The 17,598-nt window shown below is 39.4% G+C and overlaps 1 protein-coding gene across 7 annotated transcripts in view; it reads right to left on the bottom strand.

Annotated features, from left to right (window-relative positions):
• Positions 1–17,598, bottom strand: part of EMB (embigin) — a 65,990-nt gene that overhangs the window by 17,857 nt on the left and 30,535 nt on the right. For 2 of the 7 annotated variants that reach the window (XM_027520044.1, XM_027520041.1), the window contains exons 5-7: positions 8,897–8,977; positions 8,599–8,788; positions 8,281–8,369 (exon numbers count right to left, since the gene is read on the bottom strand). In XM_027520044.1, coding sequence (XP_027375845.1) covers positions 8,281–8,369; positions 8,599–8,788; positions 8,897–8,977 — 360 coding nt within the window. The remainder of the gene's footprint in view (positions 1–8,280; positions 8,370–8,598; positions 8,789–8,896; positions 8,978–17,598) is intronic. The other 5 variants (XM_027520047.1, XM_027520045.1, XM_027520048.1 and 2 more) reach the window with 3 other exon arrangements.

Genomic DNA, 17,598 nt, shown 5'->3' with positions numbered 1-17,598 from the left:
ATGAACGTTATAGTGACGAATGTGGGAAGTCTTCCATTTTCCTTATGGTTTCACATGGGGCTAAATACAATTGCACACATCACCCTCTCCTTCATCAGTAAATCTGCCCAGCATAGTGTTAAATGAGGCACTGCTAAAAATAGAGATGCAAGAGAGAAAGATATATCACCAGTGCAAATGGTCCAGAAATCTTAAGATGGCAGAGCAATCTATAAGTCAATGATTACTGTACCTGTTATAACCAAGCAAACCCATTTAGACAAGATGGAATGAGGTATAATTTTACATTAACCAAATGTGTGAACTGCCAATCATAATTTATAATCACCCCCACTAACAGTTTATGAGCACCTAGAAAGGTACCACTAGGGCGCTCCTGAGGAAGGACAGACGTGAGACACATGTGACTGTTGTGACTGAGCTCATCCCAGTCACAAGAAACTGGTGAGCTGATCTTGCCAGAGAATATTCTGAGCACTCCTTCTGAGAGCCTACTAGCGTCCCATATTCCCTTTCAGTCACCATGAGGCTGAGGGACTTTAAGGGAAATGTGGTCATTATTTGTCCATTTCAAAGATCAGACCATGAGTGTTTGAATTAGTCAGCACAATGTGACGGTGATGTGACAAACGTAAGATTTAGGTCCGGGAAATATCTGAGTTAGAATTATAGTTTCAGTGTCACTAGCGTTGAGGACATAGGCAGATTATACCCACCCCCCACAGTGTTACTGTAAAGAACTAAGTACAGGAACATAATATATCACATTGCTTGGTGTAGAGCAGTTGTTGTGGTTTAATTGCTAAGTCGTGTCCAACTCTTTTGCGACTCCATGGAATGTAGCCCACCAGGCTCCTCTATCCATGGGATTTCTCAGGCAACAATAATTGGAGTGGATTTCCATTTCCTTCCCCAGGGATCTTGCTGACCCAGGGATCAAATCCACGTCTTCTGCACTGGCAAGTGGATTCTTTAACGCTAAGCCACCAGGAAAGCCCTTGGTGTAACGTGAACACCACAAAGTTCAAACTTTTGTTGTGTCCATGTACTGGTACTGCTCTTCTTAATAGAGCTTTCTTATGATTTATAACGCCCATGGCCTTCCTACATTAGCCAGCTTAATGGTGTAGATTATTGTCATGTGCAAGAATGATTTCTAGGCCATGTGGAAGACAGAAGAAATAAAACACAGAATGAAAAGAGAACTGGAAATTCATCTGAATTCATTTCAGAACTTTAAGAATGTATGAAAACACCCCTGAATGAGGAAAAGCATCCAAACTGAGTCTTTTACAGAACACCCAGCTAATCTGAGAAAGGTGATTTAAATGATGGAAAATAAAAAATGAATTCACAGGGGACAACATCCAGAAGAATGATGAAACAGTAACTTTGAGATGCTGGTGGTGGTACCAATTCATTCTTTAATAATATATATATTTAAAAATTTGCTGTGAAGCTGTAAAACAAATTCTACTGCTTGAAAAACTCATTCAAGTCCTTGGCTAACATAGATGAATAAGAGTTTGTTTGTATAAGAATTACAATTTAAGTATAAATTAGAACAATTTAAATCAGGGGACCTAATTACCTCTCCTTACCATAAAAAGAAATGAAATTGGTTAAAAGTTAAAAAGAAATTATTGTTTCCAGAACTATGTAGTATATGGAGCAGAAAGAATAAATGGAATAATAACTTTACATATTATTATAAAACCTAAGAATATAAAGAAAATGGCCCATTCAATACATACTGAATTTAACAAGGCAGAATACAGCAAGTAATACTTTGATACACTGTGAGCTAAATTTTTAAATACTATTCACGTGTCTTTTTATAATACAAGTAAAGAGGGTATCTCTCATGTAAGTGTTGTTACTAGATCATTTTTTTTTTATCCAGTTCAATTTCCTCTGTGGCTACTCCTTCAGGGCCATTTGAAGGTCCAGACAGCACTCTAATAGAAGAACCCATACAAGAAAGGAGAAGGCAATGGCACCCCACTCCAGTACTCTCGCCTGGAAAATCCCATGGATGGAGCAGCCTGGAAGGCTGCAGTCCATGGGGTCACTGAGGGTCAGACACGACTGAGGGACTTCACTTTCACTTTTCACTTTCATGCACTGGAGAAGGAAATGGCAACCTACTCCAGTGTTCTTGTCTGGAGAATCCCAGGGACAGGGGAGCCTGGTGGGCTGCCGTCTATGGGGTCACACAGAGTTGGACACAACTGAAGTGACTTAGCCTTAGCCTAGCCATACAAGAAAACCAGAAGCAAAGCTAGCACCCAAAAGAAGACTGACTGTACATACTGACATGAACATGAGAACTGTATTTTAAGTTCCTGAAAAATAAGACAATAACTTTAAACGTCACAATGTTAAAAGGTTTAATTTAGCCTGAACCAAAGAACATATTTTGTTTCGTTTTTCTTATGGTAGAGCCAGTTTCCTCAGGAGGCACTGGAGAAGAAGACAACAGAAGTCTGGGGAGAGGCTGGATTGAATTCCCTGGTGACCTCGGTATTAAATTCCCTACTCTCATTCAACCCTCCAGTTTTTCAGTCCTAGATGGGGGTGAGTCCTGGATGGGTCATATTCCAGGGCACAGATTGGGCCTTGTTTTCTAAGGCTAGGAATCTGGAGGTATAAATAACTCAGCTTCATACTCAGCATGTTTTTTTCTGGTTTGGGAGGGTCTCTCCTCCTATCTGGGGAAATAAGTACCAAATTGAGCTTGGACTGTGAAAGCATAGGTGACCGTGCTTTGGTTTAAGGTTAGTAAGACCTAATTGAGAAAAAAGAAGCCACCCAAGGATTTCAGCAAGGTTTGCAGCCAGGTCTGGCCGATAATGAGATGTTATTTTTCTCTGGTGTCTCTTTTCTGTGTGTATTTCCATATTTGAGATTTTTCTATGAAGAGGAACGACTGTGCCAGGTAAGAATGGAGTTATTCTTGGGTCTCCTGACAAAACATTATCAGCTCAGGAGCACTTTCCAATCGGACTCCATTCCAATATTCCCAAGAGCTGACATGGTTTTACTACTAAATGGAGTATGAGAACACAGAAGTACTTTGAGGGATAAAGTCCTACCTGGAAAGATCAACTCTACTTTTGGAGAGGCCTCAATTAAAAGACTGGCTTCCCTGGTGGCTGAGGGTAAAAGAATCTGCCTGCCAATGCAGGAGACATGGGTTCAATCCCTAGGTCGGGAAGATTCCTTGGAGGAGAAAATGGCAACCCACTCCAGTATTGTTGCCTGGAAAATCCCATGGAGAGGAACCTGGCAGGCTACAGTCCATGGAATTGCAAAGAATCAGACACGACTGAGTGACTAAGCAACTAAACACCTGCAGATTAAGTAGTTTTGAGCTTGGTTAACATAGAGATTCTTTTCTGAAGCCACAAGGTTCCTTCCAAACCTCAGATGGAACACAGCCACCCTTCTTGAGTTCCACATGGAGAGGTACAACATCTACATATTTGGCACTGCTTTTTCATACTGTAGCTCTGATACAGTTATTTCTGGAGTCAGGCTAGGCTCACCTTAAAACAAGCACTGCTTTGAAGATAAACTGTGAAACTGGTTTGGTTGAGCACCAGTTAAGGGCACAGTTTTGGCTTTCCCAGCTTGTGGATCTCCCAGACACCTATTCTGCTTTTCAATTTCAGCATTAATTTTGGAAATTAATCAGGCCATGCTTCAGCATGGGAATGTGTGTTGAAATATGATCAAAATATTGAAAATTCACCCACAAGCTAAGAATCAAAAGTAGACACAGGTAACATTTGAGACGGCAGAAGATACATTGGCCTGCAGTAAGCCTCTAAGAGGCACAGGCTTGGAAGGCATAACTGGTAGCTGAAGGGTGCTTTTCAAGAAAATCCTGGGTATTTTATGAGGTTTGGGTGAGGAACACATGGGTATGCTATGAAAGCATCCCAGGTTAAATGTTAACTGCAGATAACTGGCAGTGACTGAGGGATACCACAGGGAAACAAAACACATTCTGTATTCTTTGCATCTCTTCTGTTTCCTTGATGATACCCTAAACTAAAAACCAAAGTGATATTAATCACTGCTCTGGTATGCTTTCTTTGGCTGTTAAGAGTGATGTGCATCCAACTTAGAAAAGGCACTATACTCAGGGAACACTGATTTGTTCAAACCTCCAGAGGTAACAGCTGGTTCTGGGTTTCTGCTTATGTTTAGAAATATTTACGAATAGAAGGACAGTGTTAGAGCATTCTAATGTGTCCTGTTGACTTTATGGGACTCTGGATAAAGTAGGACACACACTCTTTGGGTTGAAAGAATTCAAGTTTTAAGATAGTAAATTTGCTGATTCAGATGTGTCAAGGAAGGTAAGGTCTAGGAACCACTTAGTGGAAGTGAAAGCCCTATGGAGCTGTAAGCTTAGAGATTTCTATTTGCATATTTGTGGACTAGAAAACATCAGCCTGTATCACTTTTGGCTCAAGGATATTTAGGTGTTATTGAATTAGAAAAAGATTCTCCCATGTAGTCAAAGCCAGCTAACTAGCATTCTATTAATACACTATACACTTCTATCAATACACTTTGAAGCTGAAGTTCCAACTGTTTCTATTATTCTGTTCTTCCCTACTTTGACTTGTTGGATGCTCCCAGGTGAGGACAGATGGCTGGGAGAAGAGAGGTTTCATAGCACTTGGTACTATCAAAATCTCACTGTGTCTTCTAAGTTCTTTGTCCTATTACTTATTCTTTACCAACAAAATTTCTGCATCTTGGTACTAAGAACTTTTAACACTGATTGTTATTATAGACATGTTCAGTATCCACTTTAGAATATTTCACCTTCTGCTGAAAAACATGGTAGACCACCACTGCTCTTTCTCAGTGAAAGGTAATCACTGACATATTAGCAGTTGCAAGCTTCAGGCATGACCTTTGCTTTCTCCCTGTACTGTCACCAACAGACAAACACACAAAGTCAGCAGGTTTTTTTTACAACATACTAATCAGGGATGTTCAGGTTTTTTATAATCTTGTAGTACAGTCAAAGATGGAGAAGCTCTATAGAGTTAGTAAAAACAAGACCTGGAACTGACTGCTGCTCAGATCATGAGCTCCTTATTGCAAAATTCAGGCTTAAATTGAAGAAAGTAGGGAAAACCACTAGGCCATTCAGGGATGAGCTAAATCAAATCCCTATGACTATACAGTGGAGGTGACAAATAGGCTCAAGGGATAAAATCTGGTAGACAGAGAGCCTGAAGAACTATGGATGGAGGTTTGTAACACTGCACAGGAGGCAGTGACCAAAACCATCACAAAGAAAACGAAATCCAAAAAGGCAAAATGGCTGTCTGAGGAGGCCTGCCAAATAGCTGAGGAAAGAGGAGAAGTGAAAGGCAAAGGAGTAAGGTGAAAGATATATCCATCTGAATGCAGAGTTCCAAAGAACAGCAAGGAAAAATAAGAAGGCCTTCCTAAAAGAACAATGCAAAGAAACAGAGGAAAACAATAGAATGGGGAAGATGGGAGATCTCTCTTCAAGAGCATCAGAGATCTCAAGGGAACATTTCATGCAAGGATCATGATAAAGGACAGAAACAGTAAGAACCTAACAAAGCAAAAGAGATTAAGAATAGGTGGCAAGAATACACAAAAGAACTTTACAGATAAGGTCTTACTAACCCAGATAACCAGGATGGTATAGTCACTCACCTAGAGCCTGACATCCTAGAGTCTGAAGTCAAGTGGGCCTTAGCAGGAATTACTAATTTTAATTAGAAAAGACCTTGATGCTTAGAAAGACTGAAGGCAAGAGAAGGAAGCAGCAGAGGATGAGATGGTGAGATGGCATCACCAACTCAATGTACATGAATTTGACCAAACTCCAGGAGACAGTGGAGGACAAAGGAGCCTGATGTGCTGCAGTCTGTGGGGTCACAAAGAGTTGGACATGACTTACTGACTGAAAAACAACAGTAACAAATCAACCAATTCCCATAAAAGGAGAAAGAGGGACTTTGCTGATAAACTGTTTGGAGGTCTCAGGTGCATGCACTCCAGTTGACTCATGTAGCAGAATTTGGTGGGGGGCGGTGCTCAATTAGAGGATAAAATAGGCTCAAATAGAGGATAAAACGGGCTTTTCATCTACACTCAATTGAAAAGATAACCTTTCTTAGGAAAAGTCATAAACAATCCACATGGAAAAATAGTAATACAGGATATTTGTAAAAATATACACTAGTCTAGAAGTCTTATAAGACCTAAACAACCATAATATGAATTATTCTCAAGTGCTGTTAAATTATACTCAAATGAAATAATTCCTCCAAGTAACAGTCACCTGAAATAAACAGAATTATTTTACCAACACGAATCTTGAAGGGCCCAAATTATTAATTATATAAAATCTTTAAGATATAGGACACACTTAAAAGTTACACTGTTAAGTGGGCATTTAAAACTAATACACTGAAAATAAACTGTTTCAAGAAATCTATCAAAAGCAAAAAAGAATATATTCAGTGGCTCTTTGTATTCCTCAAGCACTTGATTTCAAACCTAGACCTTGTGTAGGTGCTTCTAACAAAAGCCAGCATCAACCTAGTTACTCAAAATAGATATAAATCAAGAGGCCGCCTTTAAGATTGGCATTAAATTTCTTAGTGTTAAAGTGTTAGTCACTCAGTCATGTCTGACTCTTTGCCACCCCATGGACTGTAGCCTATCAAGCTCCTCTGTGCATGGAATTCTCCAGGCAAGAATACTGGAGTGGGTAGCCATTCTCTTCTCCAGGGACCTTCCCAACCCAGGGATCAAACCAGGGTCTTCTGCATTGCAGGCATATTCTTTACTGTCTGAGCCACCAGGGAAGTCCCGAAAACATGGTACATTGTAAATGAAAATGCTTCTCTTCACATTAGAGGCCAGAATGACCAGTTCCAAGTAGTAATGTAAGAATTTATTATGAGTGCTAATAAGAAAAAATGAATTTAATATTCAAACTTTGAATAGGTATGACAGTACATACTTCTAGAAAACCGTGCTATTTAGAAGAAGAGAAAAAAGCAATTTTTAAAGCTGAATCTCCTGGAGGCACTTTGAGCCTCAAGATTTGATAGGCATTTCCTCAAGACCTCTAGCCTTTCTTTATGCGTTTAAAGGAAACACAATAAATTGTTTACTAGGGTTGTGTGTGTGTCCACAAGTTTAGTATCTGTTAGCTCATTAGAATGGTTGCAGCGGGCAGAGAAAAAGACTGGGGAAAGAAAGGAAAAGAAAAAAGAAGAAAAGAAATAAGGGAAGGAAATTTATACAACGTATCTAACATTCACTAGGTTAAATTAGGCAAATAGAGGAAAGATGGTTAAAAGAGAACATCCATGATCAAAATAATCAAAAGATGATAACAGATTCTGCCTTTGCCAAGACCAAAGTGCATAAATACAGAATTTATTATATTTATTCAGTAGGAACATATACAAAACCACCTGAAGGAAATGAGTCTGCTTGCAGAGGGACTACAGGGAGGCATGAATGAGGCAACGAGCTGAAATCATGGCTATGATGGAGCCAGCCATCCTGCTACTGATGGGACTCTGGGGACAGTATACTTCGTCAGAGCAGCTAGCTGTTAATATCATAAAATATGATTTTTTTGTGAAGATAATTACCCAATTTGAACAACTAGTCTATATTATGAGATTAAGACCTTTAAAGTTTTGGTTTAATGGTGGCAAGAGAAAAATACTTTGACTTGTTTTTTGTTTGTTTGTTTGTTTTTTCCCCATGGGGGAGAGCTGTGGATTACAGCCTAGGGTTTGGCCTTATTTGATTAAATCAAAAGCAGGCAACCTTTATGCATCCCCGTATTATTTTTAAACCTTATAGGTCCCTAAAATCTCAAGTTTTAGAGCCACTGATACAGAACACCAAAAGCATAATCTCACAGGTTAGGAGTGCAATAATTCAGACACCCAGAAGAATATTATGAAAGCTCTGGGTTTAGAGAGCTAAATAAATAAGTAAATTCAAAAGAGTGCTACAAGAAATGTATAAATGACCTGGCAGCCTGGTCTTTCAAACTAAAACCTGTATTTTCAACTGGGAAGGCACTGGGAAACTCCATTTTCAATATCACCACTTATAATTCCATGGAAAGCATATGATGACTTTCTTAGTATTGTAATTATCATTTTAAAATTTGAGGATTCAGAATTCTGTGAGTATAACGCTAGATTACTTAAAGTTATTACTCTATAAATGATTAGTACTGACCTTTCAAATTAAATGTGCCCCTTTGTTGCTTTTTCTCGCCAAAGAAACAAGAATAGCTTCCCATCTGTTTGCTGTTAATGACGGCGACCCTAAAGATAATTTATTTTATTAATACAGGCTTAGTTCTCAAAAACGCTTCTTAATGAACACCAAAAGACTCAGCCTTTAATCAAAATTTTAAAAAAGAAACAATTCTGTAAATGTGCAAATTAGAGTATTAGCATACCATTCAAGCGACAGCAAAGGAAAGAATGCTCAGTCAGCAAAAGTATCTAGAATTTAACCGATTTCATACAGGTTAAAATCGTGTATGCTCACCTATGTTGGGTATACAGGATGCCTCCCGTTGCATTGACGAGATAATTACCCTCAAGTAGTTTATCACCTTTCTTCCAAGTCACATTTACTGAATTCAAATCTCCAGATGGTGTGAATTGGCATATGAGCTCCACATTAGAAGGTCTTTCTAAAGTGATATTTTTTTCTACTGGCATATTGGAGTGTTCTACTAGCCACAAAATAAAACAAACGAAAAAAGATGTACAAGTTACATTTAGGGAAAATTCAACATATAAAAAGTTTAAATAATCAACAATAGTGCTATATCTACAGTTACCTAATGTAACATTCCTTTGAAGCATTATTCCTCTGTCAACACAGATTTGGTTCCCTTTATTATTTTCTTTGATAGGCATAGCTGGAAAAAAAAGGTTTGTTGCAACAGTAATAGAATCACAAAAGCCTAACTCTAAGATCTTAATCTACTCAAACTCTTGCTAGCTGACAAGGATATAGGGGGAAGAGTTCTATTTAAAGAAGTGTCATATGCTCCTGACCGGGTAGAAACAGTACAACTGGAAACACAAAAACTAGTGGGAACAGATGGAGAAGGCAATGGCACCCCACTCCAGTACTCTTGCCTGCAAAATCCCACGGACGGAGGAGCCTGGTAGGCTGCAGTCCATGGGGTCGCTAAGAGTCGGACACAACTGAGTGACTTCACTTTCACTTTTCACTTTCATGCATTGGAGGAGGAAATGGCAACCCACTCCAGTGTTTTTGCCTGGAGAATCCCAGGGACAAGGGAGCTTGGTGGGCTGCCGTCTATGGGGTCACACAGAGTCGGACACGTCTGAAGTGACTTAGCAGCAGTGGGAACAGAAAGGAGTGACTGTTGTAACTCCTTTTACTGATCATGCTATTGGTAGTTACTACAAGAATGTTTGTGATTATACTTTGTATGATATACTAATTCTCTCATTTCCAGTTTTCTTAAATCCGTAAGAACTTGTAGGAATGGGATAAAGATGCAGTTGTGGGACAGAAGAATTTAAATAAACATCCTGCAATTCTGAGTTTTCACTGCATTTGAAATACCAGTACAATGCCATTAGGTGATATATCTATATATTAATAGGAAGATGTAAACATTTATTTATATATATATATCAAACTTTAGGAAGATACATAGAGCCGACTTATTAAAATTTTGAACAGTGGTAAATTAAAAACAAAAATCAAGTATGCACACTGCTCTTTCTATACTAATTGTACCACTGGTAACCAAATAAGAAAGAAGGATAACTTTCTCTTTATAGAATTTCAACAAATAAATGCAGAAATCACAGGAACAGGCATTTTGCATCAACCGCTGCAATCATCTCAACAACAGAATTGTGTGTCTGCTGAGGAGGAATACCACATTACCTAAGAATTAAGTTTGTCCAAAAAAAAAAGTAAAGTGGAAGGGAGCCCTAAAACTAAGTCTCTCAATCCAATTACTAGTTTTTGGGAAATACAGAGAATAGAAAAACATTTTAAAACATGCATTTTAAAAAAAGTAAAACAAATTATAATATTTAGGGATGTACACCTAAGTGACAAAACAATCTTAAAAAGCACGGAAGAGACTATACAAAAATCAGACCAGTGATGCTTACTTCTACTGGGAAGGAAGAGGCTGGGTTTGAGAGAGGACATTGCTTTATAGAAACACATTTTCCATCTCATGTTCAATAGTATAGTATCATTAAAAGCGTAATACAGAGCCAAAACGTAGAAAGAAAAAAACTGAATTTAAAACAGCATAACATCACTCTTAATTACATTTAAAACTTTACAAAAATGCTTCTTTAAGCAATCAATGGCTAGGTGCAAAGTTTTTCGAACAGTGAAGTACAGCTAGTGTGAAGCGCTTTGTGAGCGAGCACATGCTTGAAATGACTACCCATGTAATTCCAAAACTGCTGAACTGAATTTTATGGCCAAAAAGCAAAACAAAACAAAACTCCTAGGTATGGAAAGACCTTAACAAAATCCAATTATACAGGAGAAAAAAATATGAGTCAGGTAAAACTGAAGGGATTTATACATTTCAGCAGATGTACATGCACAAATTATACTAGGTACTAGTAACAGGAGAAAATGTTTCTAGATCTGCTGTATTTGGTCCTGAGCTTCTGTTTTCTGTAAATTTTCCTCGCTCTAGGACAGCCATAAATCCTAGTCCTGTCTGTCAAAGAAATCTACTTCTTCCTAAGAGTCTCTGTCTATAGAATATTCTATCCTGCCACATTACAGAAAGTGCTTTCTCTTGGGTTAAAAATGGCCTACTTAACCTGATGACTTCTTTCCAAGCGTGTTTTTGTCTGATGTCTTCGAAACATCAGATGTTGCCAGAGACTACCTCTATGTGCTCAGTCATATCCAACTCTTTGCAACCCTATGGACTGTAGGCCACCAGGCTCCTCTGTCCATGGGGATTCTCCAAGCAAGAATACTGGAGTGGATTGCCATACCCTCCTCCAGGGGATCTTCCCAACTCAGGGATCGAAACCAAGTCTCCCACATTGCAGGTGGATTCTTTATCATCTGAACCACCAGGGAAGCCCCACTCCTCAAAATTCCCTTTGTGTGCTCAGTCACTAAGTCATGTCCAACTCTTTGGGACCTCATAGTCTATAGCCCACCAGACTCCTCTGCCCATGGGATTCTCCAGGTAAGAATACTGGAATGAGTTGCCATTTCCTTCTCCATGGGATCTTCCTGACCCAGGGATGGAACCAGTGTCTCCTGTATCTCCTGCATTGGCAGGAGGATTCTTTACCACTGAGCCACCTGGGAAACCCGAAATTCCCTTAACTTTGCTCTTGTTTCACAATCCTAACATTGTGAAAATGTGTACATTAATTAATGTGTACATTAATTCTTCCAACTACCCCTAAATGTTGTTCTCCCTTGGGACTTTGCTCTCTAGTCTTTTTACTTTTCAATTTGACCTTCCCATGTTGGACTCAACTATTATTTCTAATATCCTTTATTTGTAAAACTGTTAGCTCCATTCAAGACTTTCTTCCTGACCTCCAGGCCCACAGCTCCAGCTGTCTACTGAGCATCTAAATCTAGATATCCCAAATGTTCTTCAATTTCAAAAGGGCCAAGGGAGATGCATTAGCCTTCTCTTCTCCTGACCCCTAAGAAAATCACATCCAGTAGAATTCAGTTGATTTTTATCTCTGAAATGTAAGATTTGCCCAGTTGTCTCTAACCCCCTTACTTAGAGGCTTTGATGAGATTGAGAACATGCTACTCTCAAAATATGGCACCTTGGTATACTAACTATCTTAAGCTGAAGGAGTTTGTGAAAACAGCAGAAGCAGGAAGGTCACTGGCATTCCCCTTGCCCACCTCTCCTGAAACAGCTCATAAAACCCTGATGCAAAGGTGCCCTCTCTGTACCTGGGGCAAAGGAGCATCTTTATCTCCAAAGACAAAGGGACACATAGAAGAATTCTAACAACAGGATTTTCTAAATTTCTCCCAGTTTATTACATGTATCTCATACTCTCTATCATATTCTCCTACAACTATTCACTTTTCATCAAGCCTAGCACAAAAATATGCAGATTTAACTGTTTCCCTGGGTCTTCATTTCCTTATGAAGGATGTGTGTCACATAAAACTTACATTAAATTAATATTCATGCTTTTCTCCTATTAATCTACTTTTTCAGTTTAATTTTCACACCCAGTCAGGGACCCCCTAAGAGGGTCCAGGAAAACCTTCTCCTCCCCTACACTTTCATTATCTTTCACCAGGACCAGAAAAATGACTTCCTAACTTCTCTTGACTACAGTTCCTCTTCTGCTTGTTCTCTATAACAACAACAAAGTTGTCCTTCTAAAGCAAAACTTGGATTATTTATCTGCTCTGATTAGATACCTTTCATCTGCCAAAAAAGGGGGGGGGTATTCTTTTTCTTTTAATCATAGAAGGAACACTTACCATGAGACCTACCATCTCATCTGTAGGCACACTGCTGTATAGTAGAACTGACTCATCTTGCATAACTGAAACTTAGTACATTTGACTAATACCTCCCCATTTCCCCCTCCCACTAGCCCCTGGCAACTACCACTAAATTCTTTGCTTCCATGAAACTGTCAGTCACTCACTTGTGTCTGACTCTTTGTGATCCCATGGATTGAAGCCCACCATGGTCTTCTGTTCATGGAATTCTCCAGGCAAGAATACAGAGGTGGGTAGCCATTCTCTTCTCCAGGGGATCTTAACTTAGGGCTCAAACCTGGGTCTCCTGCATTACAGGTGGATTCTTTACCATCTGAGCCACCAGGGAAGCCCTTGCTTCTTTGAATTTGACTATTTTGGATACCTCATGTCACAACAGCCAAGATACAGCAACACTCCATCCATCCATCAGTGATGAACAGACAAAAACAATGGGGTATATACAAACAGTGAAACATCACTCAGCCTTAAAAAAGAAGGTAATTCATTCAGCAACAATATACAGCAACATTGATGGACTCTAAGGACACCATACCCATCGACACCACACCATGTGAAATAAGGCAGGCCCAGGACAAACACTACACAGTTCCACACATATGGAGGGGTCTGCATCTCTGTAGTCTCTGCTCATAGCAGTCACAGCCTTTGCTGGTACTGCATGGCTCCTCAGAAGACTGAACTGGTTTGGTTTATTCCCCTCCTTCATTTCTGAAAGGAAAGCTGAGTTTGTAAAGAAAGTCTCAGGAAGTCAAAATGTCTAGGACATGTGGCAGACATGAGCATGGTGGACATGTGGACATGCACCATCACTCAAATCTCCAAAACACCCTTTCATATCTGACAAAACTCTGCTTTAGGGATAAAGTCTTTGTAGACATCTGTGAATCTCTTTCCCAGGTCTGAGTTGAGTTTATTCCTGCTGAATGCTGCTCATCCCAAGTCTTAACTTCTGCAGGGTTCCCCTGTTCAGAGCGAAGAGAGCTGGGCCTCGCTGCAGGGCAAGAGATGCTCAAGGTCAGAGAACCCAGAAAAGGCAATTTGATTCTTGCATTATATCTTTGGCCCCTCATAAGGCTGATGACAAACTTTTCTGGGGAGAACTGGCAGAGAGATGCCGTGCCATTATCACTCCTAGCAGGAAGCAGTGTAGAGGTATTTATGTTCCAGAAGGTGGTTCCAGGGCACCACGCTCTTCTTGGTGATGCGGTTAACTGGAGCCTCCCAACATAGCAGGAAGTTAGAATATGAATCATTCCCCCATTTCACAAGAGAGCGGCCTGATGTCAGGGGCTCTTGTAGGGGGAGGGCAAAACAAAGTATACTGGACACTTCAATTTCCCCATTTATAAAATGGGACAATATATATTTTATGAGACAATAGAAAGGATTAAATGAGCTATCATGAAAAAGTAGTAGTCATATAACATAGTAATTGCTGAATAATTACCCACTTCTTTCCTCTCACCATTTATCTCACTGGGGGTTATAACAAAGTTATCATGTATGTTGCTAAAAGTTATATATTAATTATATCATTTAATCCTCACAGCAGTTCCACAGTGTTAAATGCCATTATTCTCTCACTATTTCATGGATGAGGAAGCTAAAGCAAGCAGAGTTTGACTATCTTGCCCAAAATCAACCATAAATATAATAATAGCAGAAAGTCTCAAACTTAGGTGTGGCTGAATCCAGATTCTTATAACCAATAAATAGTATATCCCAGCTCTCAAAGATGTGAAATGCTCATAACAATGGAAATAACTTCATCACTTTCAAACTACTGAACCAAGATTTTAAATGAAAGAAAACATTAATAGAAGATGAAACAAATTTATAACATAACAATATATTTCTTCTGCTTGCTCCTCAGAAGAAAAGCTGTGACAAACCTAGACAGTATATTAAAAAGCAGAGACATCACTTTGCCAACAAAGGTCCATATAGTCAAAGCTATGTTTTTTTTCAGTAGTCACGTACAGATGTGAAAACTGTACCATAAAGAAAGCTAAGCACTGAAAAACTGATGCTTTTGAATTGTGCTGGAGAAGACTCTTGAGAGTCCCTTGGACAGTAAGGATCAAACCAGTCAATCCTAAAAGAAATCAACCTTCAATATTCATTGAAAGGACAGATGCTGAAGCTGAAGCTCCAATACTGATGGGAAGAGCCAAGTCATTGGGAAAGACACTGCTGATGGGAAAGACTGAGGGCAGGAGAAGAGGGCAACAGAGGACGAGATGGTTGGATGGCATCATTGACTCAATGGACATGAGTTCGAACAAACTCCGGGAGATAGTAAAGGACAGGGAAGCCTGGCATGCTGCAGTCCATGGGGTAGCAAAGAGTCGGATACAACTGAGCAACAACAACAAAACAATACAGCAGTGTGGTACTAGATGAATGATGTGATTAACATTTTTAATTAAAAATTCTTTTCTTCTCCAGTTTGAGACACAATTGCCATATAACACTGTAATAAGTTTACAGCATAATGTTCTGATTTATGTACATTATGAAATGATTACCATAAAAGTTTAAGGGACATCCATCACCTTATACAGATAGAAAATAAAATGAAAAAGAAAAAATATTTTACTTCCATTAAAACTGCAGGGTAGTCTTTCTTCTTGCCAAGTCACTCTCCAAGCCTTAACTGTTATCTCACTGCTTTTTATATATGCTAGTGTTTCTGCAGCCTAATTTCCTTCCCGTGAAGAAATCACAAGCATTAAAAACATGTAAAAAGTTTTATCTCTAATATGAAAATATTTTTGGTTAGCAAAAAAAATAGTCTGTCTATTTAACTCAATGGACAATGTTTCAACTTCCCCAAAACTCCACAAGTGCAATGCATTTCGGCTGTTTTACTGTGTTATAAAAGCATCCATGACATCTACATCTCTCAAACCATACTCATTTGCTCAGTTCCAGAATTATATTTTTAAAAAGAATGTTCTTTAATTCAGAGTAATTTACCTCTGTCCCAATACAGTCTTAACATTTTAAATGTATATGAACCTTTCTCAACATAAAAAAAAAACTGCATAAAAAATTGGCAAAGGACCTGAACAGAAACTTTTCCAAAGAAGGCATACAGATGGTCAACATGCACATGAAGAGATGCTCAACATCACTAATCATAAAGGGGCATGCACATCAAAAGCACAGTGAGATATCACACCTATCAAAATGGCTATTACCCAAAAGCCAACAAATAGCAAGTACTGATAAGAATGTGGGAAAAAGGGAACCCCTGTGCACTACTGGTGGACACGTGAAGTGGTGCACCCATTATGGAAAACGCTATGGAGGTTTCTCAAAAAATTAAATATAGAAACACCATACAATCCAGAAACTCCATTCCTGGGTGTTTATTCAAAAAAACAGAAGCATTAATTCTAAAAGATACATGCACCCCTATATCCACTGCAGCATTATTTACAATAGCCAAGATATGGAAGCAACCTAAGTGCCCAATAAGAGATGATTGATAAAGAAGATGTAATCTACACACGCGCACACACACACAGGAATATTACTCAGCCATAAAAAAAATAATGAAATCTTGCCATTTTGCAACAACATGAACGACTTAGAGGGTATTATGTAAACCAAAGTAAGTTAAAACAAGACAGTTCCATTTGCAACACGAAGGACCTAGAGGGTATTATGCAAACCAAAATACGTCAGAGAAAGAAAATTACTAAATGATTCCACTTCTATATGGGATATAAAAAGCAGAACAACTGAACAAACACAACCAACCAGAAACATAGTCACAGAAACAGAGAACAAACATATGGTTGCCAGAGGGGAGGTGGGGAGAGGGTTGAGAGAAATAGGTGAGAGAGAATAGGAGGTATGAACTTTCTTACAAAATACAGAAGTCACAGATGAGAAATATACAGTGTGGGGAATATAGCCAATAATAATGTAACATCTTTATATGGTTACAGATGGTGTAGACTTAACTAGACTTATAGTGTTGATCATTTTGAAATATAGAGAAATATATAATCCCTGTAATATGCACCAGAAACTAAAATAGTGTTGTAGTGTTATACTTTAAAAACAAACAAACTCATAGAAAAAGGTATCAGACCCGTGATGACCAGAGGCGGGGGTCTGGGGAAGGGAAACAGGATGGTGGCTAAAAGGTACAAACTTCCAATTATAAGATAGGTAAGTACTAGGGATGTAATGTACTTCTTGCTTCTTCTGTCTGCCCTCTGTTGGATGAGGGTAAGAGGCTTGTGCAAGCTTCATGATGGGAGGGACTGCCTGTGGGGAAAACTGGGTCTTGCTCTGATGGGTAGGGCCCTGCTCAGTAAATCTTTAATCCTAGGTAGAGCAGTGTTCCGTTGCTGTTAGTTGTTTGGCCTGAGATGACCCAGTCCTGGAGTCTACAGGCTCTGTGGTAGAGCTAATGTTGATCACCAAGGGGACTTATGCCAACACGTGCCTTCCAGGATTGGTGCTGCCAGTGTCCCGGTCCCCACAGCAGGCCACTGCTAACCCATGACTCCACAAGAGACCCTCAAACACACATAGGCAGGTCTAGTTCAGTCTCCCGAGGGGTCACTGCCCTTTTCCCCTGGGCCCCCTGCACAAGGTTTTGTTTGTGCCCTCAAAGAGTTTCTGATTCCCTGGATCCCATGGAAGTCCTATAATCAAATCTAGCTGGCCTTCAGAGTCAGATTCTTTGGGGATTCCCAGTCCCTTTGCTGTATCCCCAGGTTGGGAAGTCTGATGTGGAGCCTAGAACCTTCATAACATTGTAAGAAATTCTTTGGCATTACTGTTCTCCAGTTTGTGGTTTGCCTACCCAGCGAGTATGGGATTTGATTTTAATGCGATTGTGCCCTCCTACTGTCCTGCAGATCAAAAAGCAACAGTTAGAACCAGATATGGAACAATGAACCGGGTTCAAAATTGGGAAAGGAGTATGTCAAGGCTATATATCGTCACCCGGCTTATTTAACTTAAATGCAGAGTGCATCATGC

The sequence above is a fragment of the Bos indicus x Bos taurus genome, chromosome 20 (assembly GCF_003369695.1).
Source record: "Bos indicus x Bos taurus breed Angus x Brahman F1 hybrid chromosome 20, Bos_hybrid_MaternalHap_v2.0, whole genome shotgun sequence".
Taxonomy (NCBI): Eukaryota; Metazoa; Chordata; class Mammalia; order Artiodactyla; family Bovidae; genus Bos; species Bos indicus x Bos taurus.
This window is presented reverse-complemented; position numbering and strand designations above follow the sequence as displayed.